Source organism: Antechinus flavipes, chromosome 1, assembly GCF_016432865.1.
Source record: "Antechinus flavipes isolate AdamAnt ecotype Samford, QLD, Australia chromosome 1, AdamAnt_v2, whole genome shotgun sequence".
Taxonomy (NCBI): domain Eukaryota; kingdom Metazoa; phylum Chordata; class Mammalia; order Dasyuromorphia; family Dasyuridae; genus Antechinus; species Antechinus flavipes.
The window spans coordinates 37,085,338-37,102,567 of record NC_067398.1 but is presented as its reverse complement, the minus strand read 5'-3'; the positions used below and the strand labels follow the sequence as shown (position 1 = coordinate 37,102,567).

The window sequence follows — 17,230 nt, the reverse complement described above, 5'->3', positions numbered from 1 at the left end:
TAATTGTATGTATTCTCTCAGGATCCTTTCCAAAACTAGGATACAGTAGGAAGTTGGCTAGAATTTAAAGAAATTTTGCATATCATTTTATTGTTGTTGCATATTTTCTCTGGGATTATGACATAAATTAGCATGGTAGAGTAGAAAGTTCATTGGAATCAAGATTGGAAGGAACAATTACTTATCTTGTCCAGTCAATGAATTTATTGTTTTTCAGACATGAAGTTAAGTACTCCTTTCCAAGTCTCAAATTATCTTCACACACAAAAATGTGTACATGCACAAATTGCCTCTTTGTTTCTGTCTATGTCCTTTTGTGTTCCCTCTCTCTGTGTGTCTATTTCTGACTCCCATGTTTAGAGATTTGGGGAGGAGGATTGTTTGTTATTTTCAGAATTATCAGAATACTGGGGATTTCTAGCTGATTCTCACTTCACTGAAGCGTATGATTGCAAGATTTTGTTCATTATAAGTTATGAGGCATAAGTGAAGATCTTATTATCTTAAAATATGAAGAATCGCAAAATCAATACTTTTGAGAAGTGAATGAGATTCAGTTATTTACTTCTGTTGATAATGTAAAGACTATAATCGTATAAATCCAAGGATATATATAGAGAGAGACATAATCTGCAGCTTTTACAGAGGAAAAAAAAATAAAATAGGAATAAGAAGCAATGACTGTCTCTGAATCTTTTTTTTTTTATGTTAACAAAACTATTCGTAAAAGCATGCTTGGTGATTTGGGCTTTGTACTTTAATATCATAAAGAAACTATCTAAAGTAGCAGGAGATGATCTATTCTCCTCAAAATGTTCTAGTCATTTTGAAGCAATCTTTATTTAGACTTTATACATTACTTGTATATGCATTGTAGTTAAATTTAGTTTTTTCAAATCTACACACACACACACACACACACACACACACACACACACACATATCCATCCACTTATATGTATGTGATGTACTTGTGTGTGTGTCACAAATATGTATATTGAGATATTAGAAAATGACCAAATTCAACTGCATAAGAAAATGTATAAAATCTAGACTACTAGGATATATCTATATCTTTGTCTTATCTATATTTATATGACTTGCTATCTATAAGTCAGTATTACTATCTCCATCTATATGTCTATTATGGCCCCAAAGTTTTGAACTTATTATGATCAAATGAAGTATCTCCAAATCTAACTGGCAAATTGATAAAATAAAGAATTTGTATATATTTTAGTGATGTGTTTGAAGCTAAAGATGGGAATAGAATGTTTGCAAATTACTTGTATTCTTATCAGTGAGGAATTATAAAATGGATCATTTGTAAAAAAAAAAAAAAATTAAGAGCATTGTCAGTTTTCCGTCAACATTATTTTAAAATGTAATGCTCTGGAAAGATGGTCAATGATCCAAATGTTCTTTTTTTTACTTTAAATATAAAAAATACCATCTTATTAACTTCCATAGATGCTGATCATAGTAAGTAGTCTTTAAAAATTGTCATAGTTATCAGTAGCCTTTATTTAAAATAATCTAGCCTCTTCAAAGCTCAACTGAATTTGCTTCATAGATGTTTTCCAGCTAGTTGAAAGAAATCATGGTAAAAACTGAAGTGATGTTCATTATTGTTGCAAGTCAAAGAATCACAAAGAATTTTTGGATTACATGAAGTTGAACTTTTATTAGAAAAGTTTAATTTCATGTATAATCAAAATATTTTTTGAAACCATACATATACATAAACATGATACAAACAGCAACTACAATACAAACACATTTTTGTTTTTATCAACTTTAATAAAGTTTCACTAAGGATATTAATCTGAAAAAAGCAGTCAGATTAATTTAGTATACACAGTCCTTTCCCTCTTCAGATGATGTAATAAAATATCATAAATCTAAAATAAAATAAAGTATGCTTTGGCTCAACCCCACCTATTTCACTAAATGGAAACTGGAATATATGAGCCCCATTACAAACTCAATCCCCTTATCATCCATTTGCAAGTTTTACAAGCATTTTGATCTTAATGATATGTAAACATATTTAGTATTTCAAATGACACTTTAATTTTATAGACTTTAAAAAGGGAAGCAAAACTTCCATTAATCCTTTTTCTTTAGTTCATCTTTTATTCCATGACTATAAAATAGGAAAAAAATATTATTTGAGACTTCCACATTACACATCATATTTTATAAACCTGGGTGTAATTAAAATATTGGATGCCTTTTGAACTAGTAGACTAACTGCAACTAATTCAGAAGCTTTTTATTACAAATATGCATGTAAAACTACTGGAAAAGAAAACATTTTGTATAGGAAACACCCTGTTAAATTTATTTTTTAAAAAAATTCAATTTTTTTTTGTAATAACACACGCAAATTATACTGCTCACTGGATGGGAGGCATCTTTTAAAGTCCTGTATATTTGTTTTTTTTTTCTACAAAAATATATATCTTATGCTCACTGGAAAAAAGTACTGAGTTGGTATGGCCTGAATATCTATTTGAATGTCTGAATATGTTTGTATAATCTGTTCACAATAGCTTTCTTCCCACTAGCCTAGGCACAATTCCCACTAAACTCAATGGGAAATATTATTGTTCTATGCAGAGATCCCCGCTTATTATGCCCATAATACTTAACTACATACCTTTTTTTAAAAAAAAATGAAAGACTTCTTAGCCTTTCTCAGACATTTATTAATCAGTCTTAATTAGAAAGAACTAGCCCTGTGATAAAGCAGGTAGCAGATTTTCAGCAGCACTTTATTGATGAAAAGAGCTGAAATATAGAATTGTTAAAGGATGTGCCTAAGGCTACTCAGAAAGTGAGTGGAAGAATTCCAAAAAAAATTCAGACTTTCCAGTTTTTGATTCAGTGCATCTTGCTCGTTTCCCTCTGATTGGAAATGGACAAGAACATGATTGAATGCAGAAGCTCAGTGGGTAACTTACTCAAAATATACAGTGGCACATATAATGGAGAAAACAGGGTTTTATCAAGTAATTGAGAAACTCAGTAGAGTACTACATTAATTGAAAATACAGGTACCTTTTAAAAAAAAGATGCTATGGTGATTTCCTATAGCGTCCTTTAAGATATAAATATTTTAGATATTTTGTATCATAATTTACAGTCTGTTAAATTAGAGATTGCAAAAAGTTATAGAGAAAGAAAATTCACCAGAGAACAAAGTGCTAGTTTTAAGCTGGGGGCTAAGCATTTAGGTTAATTTGACACTTTCTCAAATACTATTATCCTTTTCATTGCACTTAAATGACACTACATATATATTTTAGGTCCTGAGGCATAAGAAAGAAATCATAGTCAACAATTTTCTCATAAAGTTTAACAGAAAAGTAATTATGGTTTGTAAACTACATGACTAATACCATTTAACAATCTATACTCAATACAACGTGTTTATGTGGCATAATTTATAATAAAATTTTTTAGATAATTCAAGATTGAATGGTTTGCTAATCCATTGTAGTCCATCAAATTAACTTTTGTAAGAAAAAAAGAAGATAGTATGGTCAAGAGCACTGGTTCATATCATTTTAGACACATCCAACTGGTTACCGTTTCAAGAGAAGACTAGTGAGCATTATTTTACACAAAATTCAAACCCTGTTTTATCCCATGAAATCATGTCAAAATGTACGAACTATCATACACTCTTTCCTTTCTTTACTTGAGAATATAGAGCATTCAGAAAAAGTGGTGAAAATATTTCTCTCTTTCAACTTTTCTTTTGCATCACACAATCTGGCCATTTAGTCAGTGGGACAAAAACAACTCAGGATCCTTATATAGGTAGGAAGAATACCCAATAGTTGCCTTTTCTATGGTATGAGGGTAGAAGAGATGAAGTTAGAATTAGCTTGATTTCTAATGATTCCACCAAAAGGAGAAGAACTATTGCAATCACCTAAAGGAGAGGCATCATCTTTCATATTATTTCTTTAAAAATACCCTTTGGCCAATACCCCCAAGGAAAGAAATTCACAAGAGAATCAAGATCAAATCCCAATGTATATTTAGTCTCAAGTATTTTTAAAGCCAGTTCTGTATATTGTTTTCTGTTGTTGTTTTAATACAATAGAGCATATTTATCATTTTGCAAGCTTTCTTTCATGGACACCTGAAGATAATTTAAAAATGGACATTCTTAGATATATACATTCTAATGCTCCAACAAAGCCTGAAAAAGCACACTGTTTACTTTAGTGAGTATCTGTTCCTATAGCAAATACTTCCATACTATTACTTTGTTTTCCCTATACTTTTTGTGTATTTATGATAATCTAAGAAAAGGAAAAAAAATCCAGTTCCATTTGCTTCATTATGTATTCAACAAACAAATGAACAAACAAGAGGGAAGGATATTTAGATCAAAGTCCAAGTTTTCTGATGATCCATTAATAGGTTTAGGATGAAACATGTGTGAGGGAGTCATTATTTCAGTTTACTGAAATTCATGTGGATTGCTTTATGCCAATTTAAAAATAAATTAATAAAGCTAATGGGCTGAATGCCAATTCATATAGTTTAAGAATTTTTAAATTTTTACAAAAAGAAATAATATAGAAACAAACATTCTAACAATGTTTAATGTATGAAGGAAACCATATCACAGCAATTTCTACAGTAAAAAGCATGTTTTGTTTTTTTTTTGACAAGTAAGAAAAGCATATTTTGAAAAATATGCAAAAAAATTCCCTCAATTTTCTGAAGTTATTTTATTCTTACAAAATAAAATCCCAATACATGCAGTTTCTTAAGATCTGAAAGTTTATTTTACTAAATTCTAAACAGTCAAACCCTGAAATGGAGCTAAACAATTTACTGTTACTCTGTACTGGAGCTGTATGAATTCTCATGTTAATATTTCTCACTTTGAAATAAAAACTAAAATCACATCTATGTTTTGCATCGTGTAAATATCAAAAGAATGTGTTCACTCCATTCTGAAAATACATGCTAGTGTAACTTTATATTTACACCAGACATGTAAAAGAAGACAGTTTAAAAATGGAGGCTTTGAATGAGTTTTAGCAAATACCAAGTTACCATTCCCAAGCATTAGGCCTCTCTCACCTATGTCCACATTCAGTGGTCCCTTGCAGGTGTTTTTGGTCCAAGGAAAGAAGCCCAAATACCTAGAGATCCCATAGTAAGGATAAACCAGAAATCAAACTGGATTTGACTAAACAGCCACAACTTAATGCCTTAAATATTACTGGCTGCAATAACCAGTGTTAGACAAATAAAGAGATATCAATTGATGGATTATGTAGAAAGAATCTTAAAAAGCAAAAATTTAAATAATAAATATGGACTTGGTTTCTTCAGTGAACAATTTCAATAAGCCATACTGTTTTATTTTGTTGTCATTTTTAAATAACCTGTGTTTCTTTCATCTTTCAGTTGCTAGTAAAAATAAAGTTAAGCCATGCAATCCTATGAAACTGAATGATTGGATGTGTATAAAATGTACCTAAAATCCTACAAGCCAAGAAAAGTTATGAGACATGGGATAGCCGAAACAGGTACATGAAGAAAAACACTGATTACTCATTATTTGAAACCAATTAAGTTGAATCTGATTATCATGGTTATGTTTATTCTTTAAATTCAACCCATGGCAACAGAGATCAGAAGAATTTGTTCTTATTTGTCAATGGCAGTGACTTGTTCTTGGTTTGTTTGCTGGATGTTTGATCCTGGCTAAACCCAGTTCTGTTCTTGGAGACAACGACTTGCTTATATAGATCAACATGGAAAAATGAGGTGAATGACTCATGCGGTTTATGTACAGATAGTTTATGCCCGAAGTGGAAAAGTTGCCATTGAACTTCCAGTACTCTCCACTGATCCTTTCTCTTTAGACCCTGTGTAAGCTCCAATAAACGACCCATCTTCATTAAAGAGACCGTGGTCTCCTTCTCCATAGTCCACCAAGCTATCAGCACTTTCTGTGGCCTGGAGATTTCTGTTTAGAGACTGGAGGCTTCCTTTAAGTGGTTTTTCATCACTGTCACTAGAAGATAAAAGAAAAATCTCTAACAAAATCTAGAATTATGGATTTGAAGGATCACAGAGGTATATACATAGTCAGTCATGCCAGAAATTGAGAATGGAACGGGATCTTGGAGGCCATCATATGCAATTTCTTTATTTTACGGATGATTTAATAAGGGTTCTGAGAGGGTAAGTGATTACCAACTTGACAGAGGGACTAGTAAGTATTAGAGATGGCCACTGAACAGGTCTTCTATTGAATATTCAAATAAATTAAACAGAACATAATAACTGTCATCTATTAATCAAATAATTTAAAATAATAGAGCTGGAAAAACTCAAGAAATATCTTAAAGGAAAGGTCATCGAAATAACCTCAACTGAAATTTAATTGAAAAGAAGCTTACAAATATGAAATTTCAAATTTATATCAAATTACCAATATTCTATATATTAAGAAAATGATATTTACTTCTTTTTATATAGTTAAAATAAATTGAAATATTAGTAGGAAAACTGAAGTGTATAAAATTAAAATTCTGAAGCACATATTATTTCCCAAGCTTTCTGCTAAGGACTCTATATATGAATAACAACAGAAGCTGTGATTTTCTTTACAATGGGAACTCTCAGATCAGGTCATTTCCGCTACAAATTCAGGTTAGCACCTTCCCAGTAACTTAGAGAATTAGACAGTATCCTAGAGCATTAATTTGTTAAGTGACTACCCAGAATCACACAGCCATTATCTGTTGGGAGAAGGATTTCAACCCAGATTTCCCTGGCTTCTTATTCATTATGATACAGTAGCTCTCTATTTATTCATATCAATTTAAGTGCCTTCTAGATCAATATGAATATGTAAAGATATACATATATATATGCATATATATATATGTATAGGTATGTGTGTTTGTATGTTTATGTGTATGTATAGAATTAATTTTAATCTTTTTGATAAAAATTAACTGAATTCCTTTGAGTTTATATCTATCTTATGTATATATACATACATACATACCTATATTAAATAACAAATTATATAGATATTTTGAGGAGGAAGATGCTTTAATAATTATTTGAAGAAGATATTTTGTGTTATTCTTGATAGAAACAGTATAGAAAGTGCACAGAGCTATGTATATGAGTCTTAGGACCGATATTCAAATGTCAGCTCTGTCATTTTATGCCAGTGGGAAACTGGGTAAATCACTTTGCCAATTCTAGGCTACATTTCTTAGTCTGCAAGATGAGGGTATAGGACTAAATTCAATAAGCTCCAAATCTGTATTGCTACAATACATTTACAGTGAGGAAATAGGACCCCAGAGGAATCACTTGAACAGAGTTATCAAGCTCTTTTCACAGCAAGTATTCTGACTTTCAAATCAATGGTCTTTATATACTACTCACTCTTCTGACCCCCACCCCATCTTTATTTTTAATGTATTTAATTCCTTGTTGAAATTGGTTGATGCTTGTTTGGGGAATAATAAATTATTTTAAAATATATTGGAATAACTGAGTTTTTTAAATGTGTCAATCAATATTCATATGCAAAAAAAACCTTTCCTTCTTTCTGCATTTTTAAATATATAGAAATACCACTCAGTAAAGAAAAATGCAATTTTTAAAAGCTAAAAACATTGAAAATGAGAAAAAATACCAAATAGATATGTAGCACCATCAACAACTATCTATTTCACTTATTCAGATGTTTTGCCTAATTTGAGTAATATAACATATTCCTATAAGACTTTATACTTTAATGAACAACTGCATTATTTCTTTACCAGATTCACATTCAATACTTTTTGTGCATTTGGTGTTTATGTGTGTGTGAAATTATGCATTATGATTACCTGTACTCGCCAAAGGTTTCATCTTTTCCTGACTGAACTTCTGGATCTGGATGTAAATCTTCTTTCTCTTTCACTTTAGGAAAAACAAGATCCAAATCATTTGTATTTTTCTGGAAAAATAATGACTTTCACTACACACATTTGGAAAAGGATTGGTTAGCTATTTGTTGGCAAAAGCATTAAACATTTTATTACACTAGAATCGACAAATTTTTGAAGGAATTTTGTCTGAATCTATTTAGTAAATTCTCAAATCTATCATTAAAAAATAAATAAATAAGGAAAAAAATAGTGTGTAAGTCTTATGTTCCCCTACATGGCCCAAGAATAGCCAAAATATTTGGGCAGTATTTCTGGACTGACTGATCTGTTTCTGTGGGTGGGAAGCTTAGTGGATGGTAGAACTAGTTCAGAATATTTTTTGGCTCTTAACAATAATTAAATCATATATTTTCCTCTCTTTAAGATATGATATAATATTTATATTGAAGATATAGGGGAAAGCATATATTAAAGAAATAAAATAAAAGAATTTCAGTCTTATATACTCTAAATGGCAGAGAAGTTTCCAGAGATGATCTAGTCAACCTCTGTGTTTCTCCATCTCCTCATACTTTTTACAAATTATCTTTCTGAGGCCCAGAAAAACAATCTGACTAACCCAATGTTGAACACATCAGGGTTCAACACCACTGACTGAGAAAATCATTTAAATAGTTTGAATATTATTTTTCTCAATAGCGAATCAAGATTAAAATTATTAAATACTATCCACCACACAATGAGTTTATGGGGAACAAAAAAGATAATGTAAGTGAAAGTATTTGGTAATATGTAAATTGTTTCCTAAATATAAATTATATTCAAAAGCTCAATTCAGATAAACTCTGGTAAATAAAAGGAGATTGATTCCATTATTTGCCTCAATCATATACTCTCTCAGAACTATATTTTCCTGAAATATAAACTCACAACCTGTGCAGTTTATTAGATGTGAGAGACTTTTGTTTTTGTTGTATATGCTATTGGTGATGTTTGGGGGGGTGGTCAAAGAAGAAAAGAAGCCTACAGGAGAATTTTCTTTTCTTTCTTTCTAAATATTGATTCTAAAGGAATGTACATTGATTTACAAGTTATATTTTGACCAAAAAGCATTTCCCTACTATGGTGGCTTTCTTTCTTTTGCCTCAAAATGCATAATAAATCCCATTTAGATTACCAGGAATTTTTTTTTTCATTTTATCCATAGAAAAATGTATAGTATTACTTTTCAAAAGATTTTTGGCAGATGATTTGATTTGCTGAAAGTCACACAGTAAGAGCTGAATTTAGAAGCCTGATCCCTTGATTCAATTGTCTGTGCTATAACCCAGATTGCCTCATTGTCTTTAATGACAGTATTTAATACATGTCATGTATGATTGGTATAAACATACTAGAGGATATTACCAAAGATCTGTATCAAAATAATATTATGAAGATAATGATCTCGAATGTGATAGCAAGAGGTATCAAATGGAAAATTTGAATGTGACACTGGTTATTCTATGGAGGACAATTGATGCTCTTGACAGAACTTTTGTAGATTTATTGAAAGATATAGGCAAGAATTACCTGAGATGAGAAAACGTGAGTTGGTAAATGAATTCTGCATCAGTGGGAAAAATAACTACACTAATGAAATCATAGATTTATCACATCATTGATATTTAAAACTTAACCAGTATCCAAAATCAAATCTCATTCAATCAGATTCAATGAAGTCATTTGTGTATAAGCCATTGTACTAGACAAGTATTTAGAGGAATATAAAAGTAATGACAATTCTTGTCCTTAATAAAATTAAAATCTGCTACGAGGCACAGTAGATCAAATGGATATAAAAGTGCCACTGACTATACTGCAAACAGTACATAAGCTGTCCTTGAAGAAATGGTCAAAATATTACAAATATTTTGAGGAGGGAAATATCTCATCTGATTGAGGCAAACAGGAAAATTTCTTGATGCTAGGATCATATATTTGGAAAGAAAATGGACCTCAGAGTCTATCTATCAAGTCTAGCCATCTCATTTAACAAATGAAAAAAACTGACTCAGAAAGCTTAAGTGATTTTTTTGGAGTTATAATACTAGTGTTTGAAGGAATATCTGAACCCAGGTCTTCCTGATCAGTGCGATCTACATAAAATTACTATCTCTGAAGCTGAATTATCCTTGAAAGATGAAAATAAACTAGTTCAATAAGACAGGATAGCATTACCTGAGTATTTTCCACCTTTGTTCCTTCTCACAAAGCAAATAGTTAACAGTACTAATGTAAGAAGAGCTATGGCACACATCAGTCCAATAAACCATCCTTGGGTAGAGATGTTGTCATATAAGCCTGCATATGCTGTTATATAGAAAGAGAAATATAATGCATCACTGAAGACTTGTCACACTGGGGCAATCAGACAATGTTACTCTCCAAAATAATTAAGCAAACAAGCAAACAAATAACAACATAAATAAAAATACTGCTTAGCTCTCCCATCACTTCTAATTCTAGTCATTTCTACATTTTAGATATTCTAATTCTTTGATATTTGAATGGAAGGCATTACTGTGTACATTTACTTTCTAGAAAATTACAACCCAGGTTATTTTTGATTCAATTAGAAAATGAAGACAGAAGTAATAAAATTGTATGCCAAAGCAGTATTATGCAAGAAAGAGTGAAGAGCACATCAGTTGCATGCAGATTTTCTGAAAGAAGCCTCTTAAAAACATGCATTAGTTAGTGGTGCTATTATGCACAAATAGCAACTATAGTATTGGCTAAACATGACTTGCTTAGTTAAGGAAATTTGTAAATTTTTCATTTGACTAATTTGCAGATAGTACACAAAGATGATTCAACTAATTTGCCTTTTCTACAAGTTCACCAATAATTTAGGGAAATATGCAAAATTATATCATTCACAAAACAAGTTTCATATTCTCAGCCCAGAAGGCCTTTGATTTCTCACCTCTCCCCCTTGTCTCAATAACATCTTCAAAAATGCTATTGTTATCAACCCAATTCTTAGTCACTAGACGAACTGTATGCTCAGTTTCAGGGTCAAATGTCTCAAGAGGGTGAACCTTTTGGGTAGGATTTATTGCTTCTGAAATCTTCCCGAAATTCTTACCTATGAAAGGTACATAGTCAAGTCATATGCATTATTTAAAAAAAAAAGTAGGACTTTGAAATTAAAAAATAATGTTACATAGTAAACAAGATAGTTCTCTTTTAGAATTTTCCTTTTCTTCAGCATTTCCTAAATTTGAGGGAAGAAAATACCATCTTAAAGAGGTATGTTGTCTTTTCCAGTATTATTTAGTTTTTTCTATTGATCAGTTAGCCATTTAGACTTTATTAAATATCTCTTGTGTGAAAGGCACTATAAGCACTGGGCAAACAATCTTGCTCTCCAAAAGGTAATAGCTCAAGGGAAAAGAAAACAGAAAATAATTCTGTACAAACCAGATATATATTGGATATATTGCAGATAATCTTTGAGGGAAGATGCAAAGAGTAAGGAAGACTGGGAAAGATTTTCTGTAGAAGGTATAACTTCAGTTTAGAATTAAAGGAAGCCAGGAAAGTCAGGAAATGGAGATGAGGAAGAAAAATAAGAGTACCAAACATGGGGGCAATCAATGAAAAAACTCAGAGTTAGGAAGTGGACAAGCAAGGAGATTAGCATCACTAAATCAAAAAGACTGTGGGGAAAGTTATTCTGTAGTATAAAAAGACTGGAAAGATAGAATGGAGCTAGTTATGGAGTGCTTTAAAAGCCTAACTGAAGTTTTGTTGTTGTTGTTGTTGTTTTAACATTTTGTTTTGTTTTTTTAATTTGATTTAATAGGGAACTATTAGAGTTGATTATATTGTTTCCTTGTGCTTTTAAAATTTGCATAGATTTGCAAAATTCCTATCAATACATTATGAACTTCATTTATTTATTCATATATTTTTGTTTTATTTTTTGATTTCATTTTTGATAGGAAGGAATTGGATATTGGAATATTTAATATTTTCTACTCAAAATATGAAATTTTAGCAAAGTATATTCATTGCTAATGGGCCAGATAGTGTAGCTGTCTTAATTTTCTATTCCATCAAAGTGGGAACTGAAACAAAAAATAACTTGTGATATACAAAAATTATATTTTAGTCTTCTACATGATTATGAAACATCATAAAATACAGGAATAGAATCTACATTATTATGTAGATTTTATGCCCTTTGAAATGAAGTCATTTAAGAAAAATTCCAAATAGACTAACAGAATCCAATTCCATTCAACACATATTTCCTATTTATTATATTTTAGAATCTTTTTCTTGACAATGGATATTCAAATAAATAAGTAATAATTCACTTTATTTTAATTTTATCAATGATTAACATTATTCAGATGTTATGATGGGAAATTTTATTTTTCTAAACTGAAATATATTTTCTTTCTGCTCAGTAGTATCTAGACCTAGAACCTAACACATTATTAATTATTGTTTCTCTGATTACTAGAATAAGACAATTTTCATAGCAATAAATATGCAAGCCTAAAATTTCAGTTACTAAAATTTCAAAGGAAGTGAAACTATATGTATATCTTACAGACTGCAGCATGATGAGATATCCAATGTCATAATGTAAATTTAAAGACATTATATATGAGAAGTCTATGACAGTTCTATAGAGGAGACTTGAATTGGGAGAGATTGGGCTTATCTTTGATCCAAGGAATTTCAATTATTACTATAACCAGAGGACCTTATTAACAAAGCAAGAAAAGAATTGTAATTGAGAAGGTCCCTCTGATAATGATAGCTGATCAATAAGTCTTCAGAGTAAACAGTCTTGGTGGAAATGAAACAGAGACCCACATATCCAACATGAGTTTGGGATAAATAATAAAGAAAAGTTTTAAATTTGTATGTGCATACATATTTATCTATCATCTAGTGATAATTTATATGTGATTTATTCACAAAAAAAGATGCAAACACATTCATGCACAGACACTTGCAGGTGTATACACATGTTATAGGTAGCTCCTTACACCTAATTATTCAATGTTCTGATTATAAAAAATATTATTAATCATTGAAATTTATTTCCTTCAAAGGAGAAGTCAGAATACTAGAGATGAATTGAGAGACTACATATCTGAACATTACTCCTATTTAAAGAATAAAGGGTTGATAAGCTTTAAATGTACTGAACACATGGAGAAAACAAGTATGAAGTAGCTTCTAGCTTGTATATAAGATAGCTTTTAAATTTTGGGGTGGAGAGGTTATCTGATTATTCGTCAGTGGAAATCATTTTGGAGGTCATTGTTATTATTTTGGTTTTAAAAATATTTATACTCTTTAAAAGCCCATGTTGAACTCTATTTTCTACATTTCTATTTATTTCATGGTAAATATTATTGCTATGCACCAAAATATTGATAGAAGAAAAATAACTGTTAACTGGAAAGGTAGTTGGTAGATGGAATATGTGCAGAATCCTGGAGAGGCAAGAAGCGAAGCAATCTTTCCTCCTAAAGTAAACTGAAACACAAAGTTATTGAAGAAATTAGCTTTCGAAAATTCAAAGTGGTTATCAGAGCTTAAACTTGCAGGAAGGACATAGCATTAGTTACACATCTCATTATTATCCCAGACCAGTTTAGGAGCAGAATTATGAGGCATAGCTTCAAAGCCCATCAACAAACCACAAAGTCTTCATTTTAGAACATTCAACTGAAGTTAGTGTTTTAAACAAGCAGTTATTCTGTAAAACTTCACTGAACTTCAGTGTGTTAAAAGTAGGGAAGCACTTTTCTCAGAAAGAGAATTGTTGGTTCAGTTACAACAAAGTAGTAGATATGAACATCTCTTTTCCATTCACAAGGATTTTACTAAAACTTATATATGTCTCTGGAGAGAGCTTCATTCGCAACCCCAGCATCTCGTTTATATTGCTTATATCATTGAACCCATTTTGAGTCAGCTTTAAGAAAGCTGCTCAGAAATTGATGTCAAAGCTAATAGACATTTTTCAGCATTCTCAAAAAGCAATTTTGCTGTTATAAATAAGAATTTGGTAATTCATTAGGAATTACACTTGTTGTGAGATGGACAATTTATCCCAGTGAATAATTTAGACATTGTATACATTTACTTGGTTTCATGTTTTTCCCCATACATATTTTAAAATAAGCAAGGAGGTCAAGATCTTGAAGAAGAATAAATCATCTCTAAAAGCATATACTATTCAGGACTGACAATACTGTCTATTTTAGCATGTGTTTAAGCACTCACATGTGTCACCATTTTCTTAATGAAAATTTTCCCTTAAATTTATTTCTTTATCTTCTATCTTCCTCCCCAATAACAAAACATTAAAACAGGTAGAAATTTGTATAAGCTCTTCATTTTGCACATGAGGAAACTCAGCCCCAAAGAGGTTAAATAACTTGCCAAACAAAATAAATATAATTCAGATTAGAGCCTTGATGGGAATCCCAGTGCTTTGCTTCTCAGATCAGTGTTTTGTTTTGTTTTGTTTTTTTAATTTTATTAAAGCTTATTATTTTTTCAAAGCAAATGCATGGACAATTCTTTAACATTAGCCTTTGCAAAACCTTGTGTTCCCAATTTTCTCTCCTTTCCCCCACACCCTCTCCTAGATGGCAAGTAGTCCAATTTATGTTAAACATGGTAGAAATATATGTTAAATCCAATATATACATACATATTTATACAATTATTGTACTGCACAAGAAGAAATCAAATTAAACCCATAAAAAAAGAAGCAGGATAAAATGCAAGCAAGCAACAATGAAAAGAGTGAAAATGTTATGTTATGAACCACATTCAGTTCCCACTGTCCTCTCTCTGGGTGTAGATGGCTCTCTTCATCTCTGAACAATTGGAACTGGTTTGAATCATCTCATTGTTGAAGAGAGCCACATCCATCAGAATTGTTCCACCTCAGTGATTTTTGAACTAGATTATGTTCCTTATAATATCTGCTTTATTTTGTTTCCATTCAGACAATGACTTATAGCGTTCTCACCATGTATATTATGTTCTTGTTTCCCTTCTATCTTTCAAAATTTGAACTAACCTATAATCAAACATTTGCCCATTTCATTGTTTGCAAAAAATCTCTTGATTCTTCTGTCTTCTTCATCTTCTTATCTAACTCTGTTCTTCCTGCTCCTTTGCTACTTAAGGTCAATAAGAGAATGAAAGCTATGCAAAAATATTGATAAAACAGCACTTGTGGAAAATTATAGGCATGTAGGTAATTTGGTGGAGAGAGTTTGGAAACAAGCAGTATGAATAAAATGCAAGAGTGATTTGCTTAATGACACTCTTAAAACAATCCTATCAACTTAGGGACAGTTAAAACCATTTGACATTTGTTATAGATTAGCACACAGGCAAATACAATATGTTTCCACATGAATTGGACTATAAACCAGAGATATTGGGTTGGTTTTGCAATGAATTAGGGAAAAGGGAAAACATTAGTTTCTAATCATTTTAGGCTCTCTCCCTGTTTCTGTATGTCTGTGTCTCTCTTCTTTATCTGTCTCTGTTACTATTTCTGTCTCTCAGTCTCTGTCTCTCTATCTCTGCCTCTTTGAATCTATCTCTGTGCCTATCTCTGTATTTCTCTCTTTCTGTGTCTTTCTCTGCATGCCTGCCTTTATCTCTGTATCTCCTTTTCACTCTGCTGAGTGTGTGTGTGTGTGTGTGTGTGTGTGTGTGTGTTTGTGATATTTGTGCACACCTATCACTTTGCTCCCTCTCTGGTTTTTGATAGATAAAACAACATGCTTGAACTTGAAAGTATGGGGCTACTTGATCAAAGGACTACTGCAATTGAAGTTATAACCACTAGTTACTCCACAGTCACTCCAATTTGAACTGAAATCCATTTCTTAAAAGGAGGATGCTGTTTTTTTTTTTTAACTAAGTCCCCCCACACTCCTATCATAAACATTTCTATTGCATCATGAATTTCCATATACTTGTTGTTTGTTTTTTTTTTTTAAATGAGACACCCCTATCAACACTATTCACTTACTGCCTTCTCCTATTGTACAACCTTCCTCAGTAATAGGTTTCCCACAGCCTTTGGATGTACATGCCCTCAAGTAGAATTTATATTTGGTAGTAGAGTTAAGATCTGGAACACGCCAACTGAGTTTTGAAGGGTTTGTAACATTGATTTCCTTTAGTTCTCCAATCTCATCTGTATCATTGACTAAAAAAGAAAAGGAAAGAAATATATAAGAATCTTTATTTCCATGAAATTTAATAAAGTATAAGAATTACAGCTGGAATTACAATACATGTGGAAAGATCTTCTAAATTAAAATTTTTACCCATTCAATGATAGCTGCTTTTAAAGTTGTTCTTTTCTTATTATTATAGATTTCTAAAAATAAAATACTATTGATTTTGACAAACAAAATTCCTACATCAACCAAAGGTCAAAATGGTTGCTTCGATATAAAAGCAACATCTTTTTAGATTTTAATCATAAAACACAATAATTACATTTTGACATTTTTAGCCATCAATATCAATAACATAAATGTCTTTTTAGAAGAAAATTATTTAACACATAAAATAAGACAAAAGTTATATTAATTACTATAACTTATTTTATATTTAGAATGGTGGAATGTGGCTTTATGACACAATAAAGAGTATGGGCTTTGAAGTCTGAAATTGCAGGTTCAAATACTGCCCCTGATACTACATACATGTCCTTGAGCACAGGATTTAATCTTTCCTGGTTATAGTTCCCTCCTTTATAAAATAAAGAGGCAGAATGGTATGGGTTTTAGATAGCATCCAATTATACAAATGTATACATAAGTAATGTGCATTACAAATAACATGCATATATATTATGTATACATAATGTATACATTCACATGTGTGAAGACATCTTCTTAATTTTTCTAGAAAATATAAAAATCAATTCAATTATTCAAACTATTTCTTAAATACTTCCTACAGAGTTGATTAGCAGATAAAATAAATATATAAATGAAAAAAAAATAATGAACAATTTTGATCAATAGTGGTTGACTTCATGCCAAATCAGGATAGTCTTATAGTTCCAATGAATATAACTGTGGTTTATTTGAAATCAAAGGGCATTTTTAAGCTTATGCTCTTAAATTCAGTAATGTACTAATCAAGCTGATTTTTGAGATATGTGCATAGCCATAAGATCAGGGTATCTTTTTAAAGTCTTGTTCAGATATTAACAATTTGTAGGCCTA

General features: G+C 30.9%; 1 protein-coding gene across 5 annotated transcripts in view; it reads right to left on the bottom strand.

The window, feature by feature from the left end:
- Positions 1-2,435: 2,435 nt before the first annotated feature.
- CHL1 (cell adhesion molecule L1 like) overlaps positions 2,436-17,230 on the bottom strand; it is a 291,442-nt gene continuing 276,647 nt past the window's right edge. For 4 of the 5 annotated variants that reach the window (XM_051980967.1, XM_051980995.1, XM_051980985.1 and 1 more), the window contains 5 exons: positions 16,018-16,197; positions 10,909-11,070; positions 10,161-10,292; positions 7,899-7,971; positions 2,436-6,055 (listed from right to left, as the gene is read on the bottom strand). In XM_051980967.1, the coding sequence (XP_051836927.1) occupies positions 5,839-6,055; positions 7,899-7,971; positions 10,161-10,292; positions 10,909-11,070; positions 16,018-16,197 (764 nt within the window). In that variant the 3' untranslated portion in view covers positions 2,436-5,838. The remainder of the gene's footprint in view (positions 6,056-7,898; positions 7,972-10,160; positions 10,293-10,908; positions 11,071-16,017; positions 16,198-17,230) is intronic. The other variant, XM_051981004.1, reaches the window with a different exon arrangement.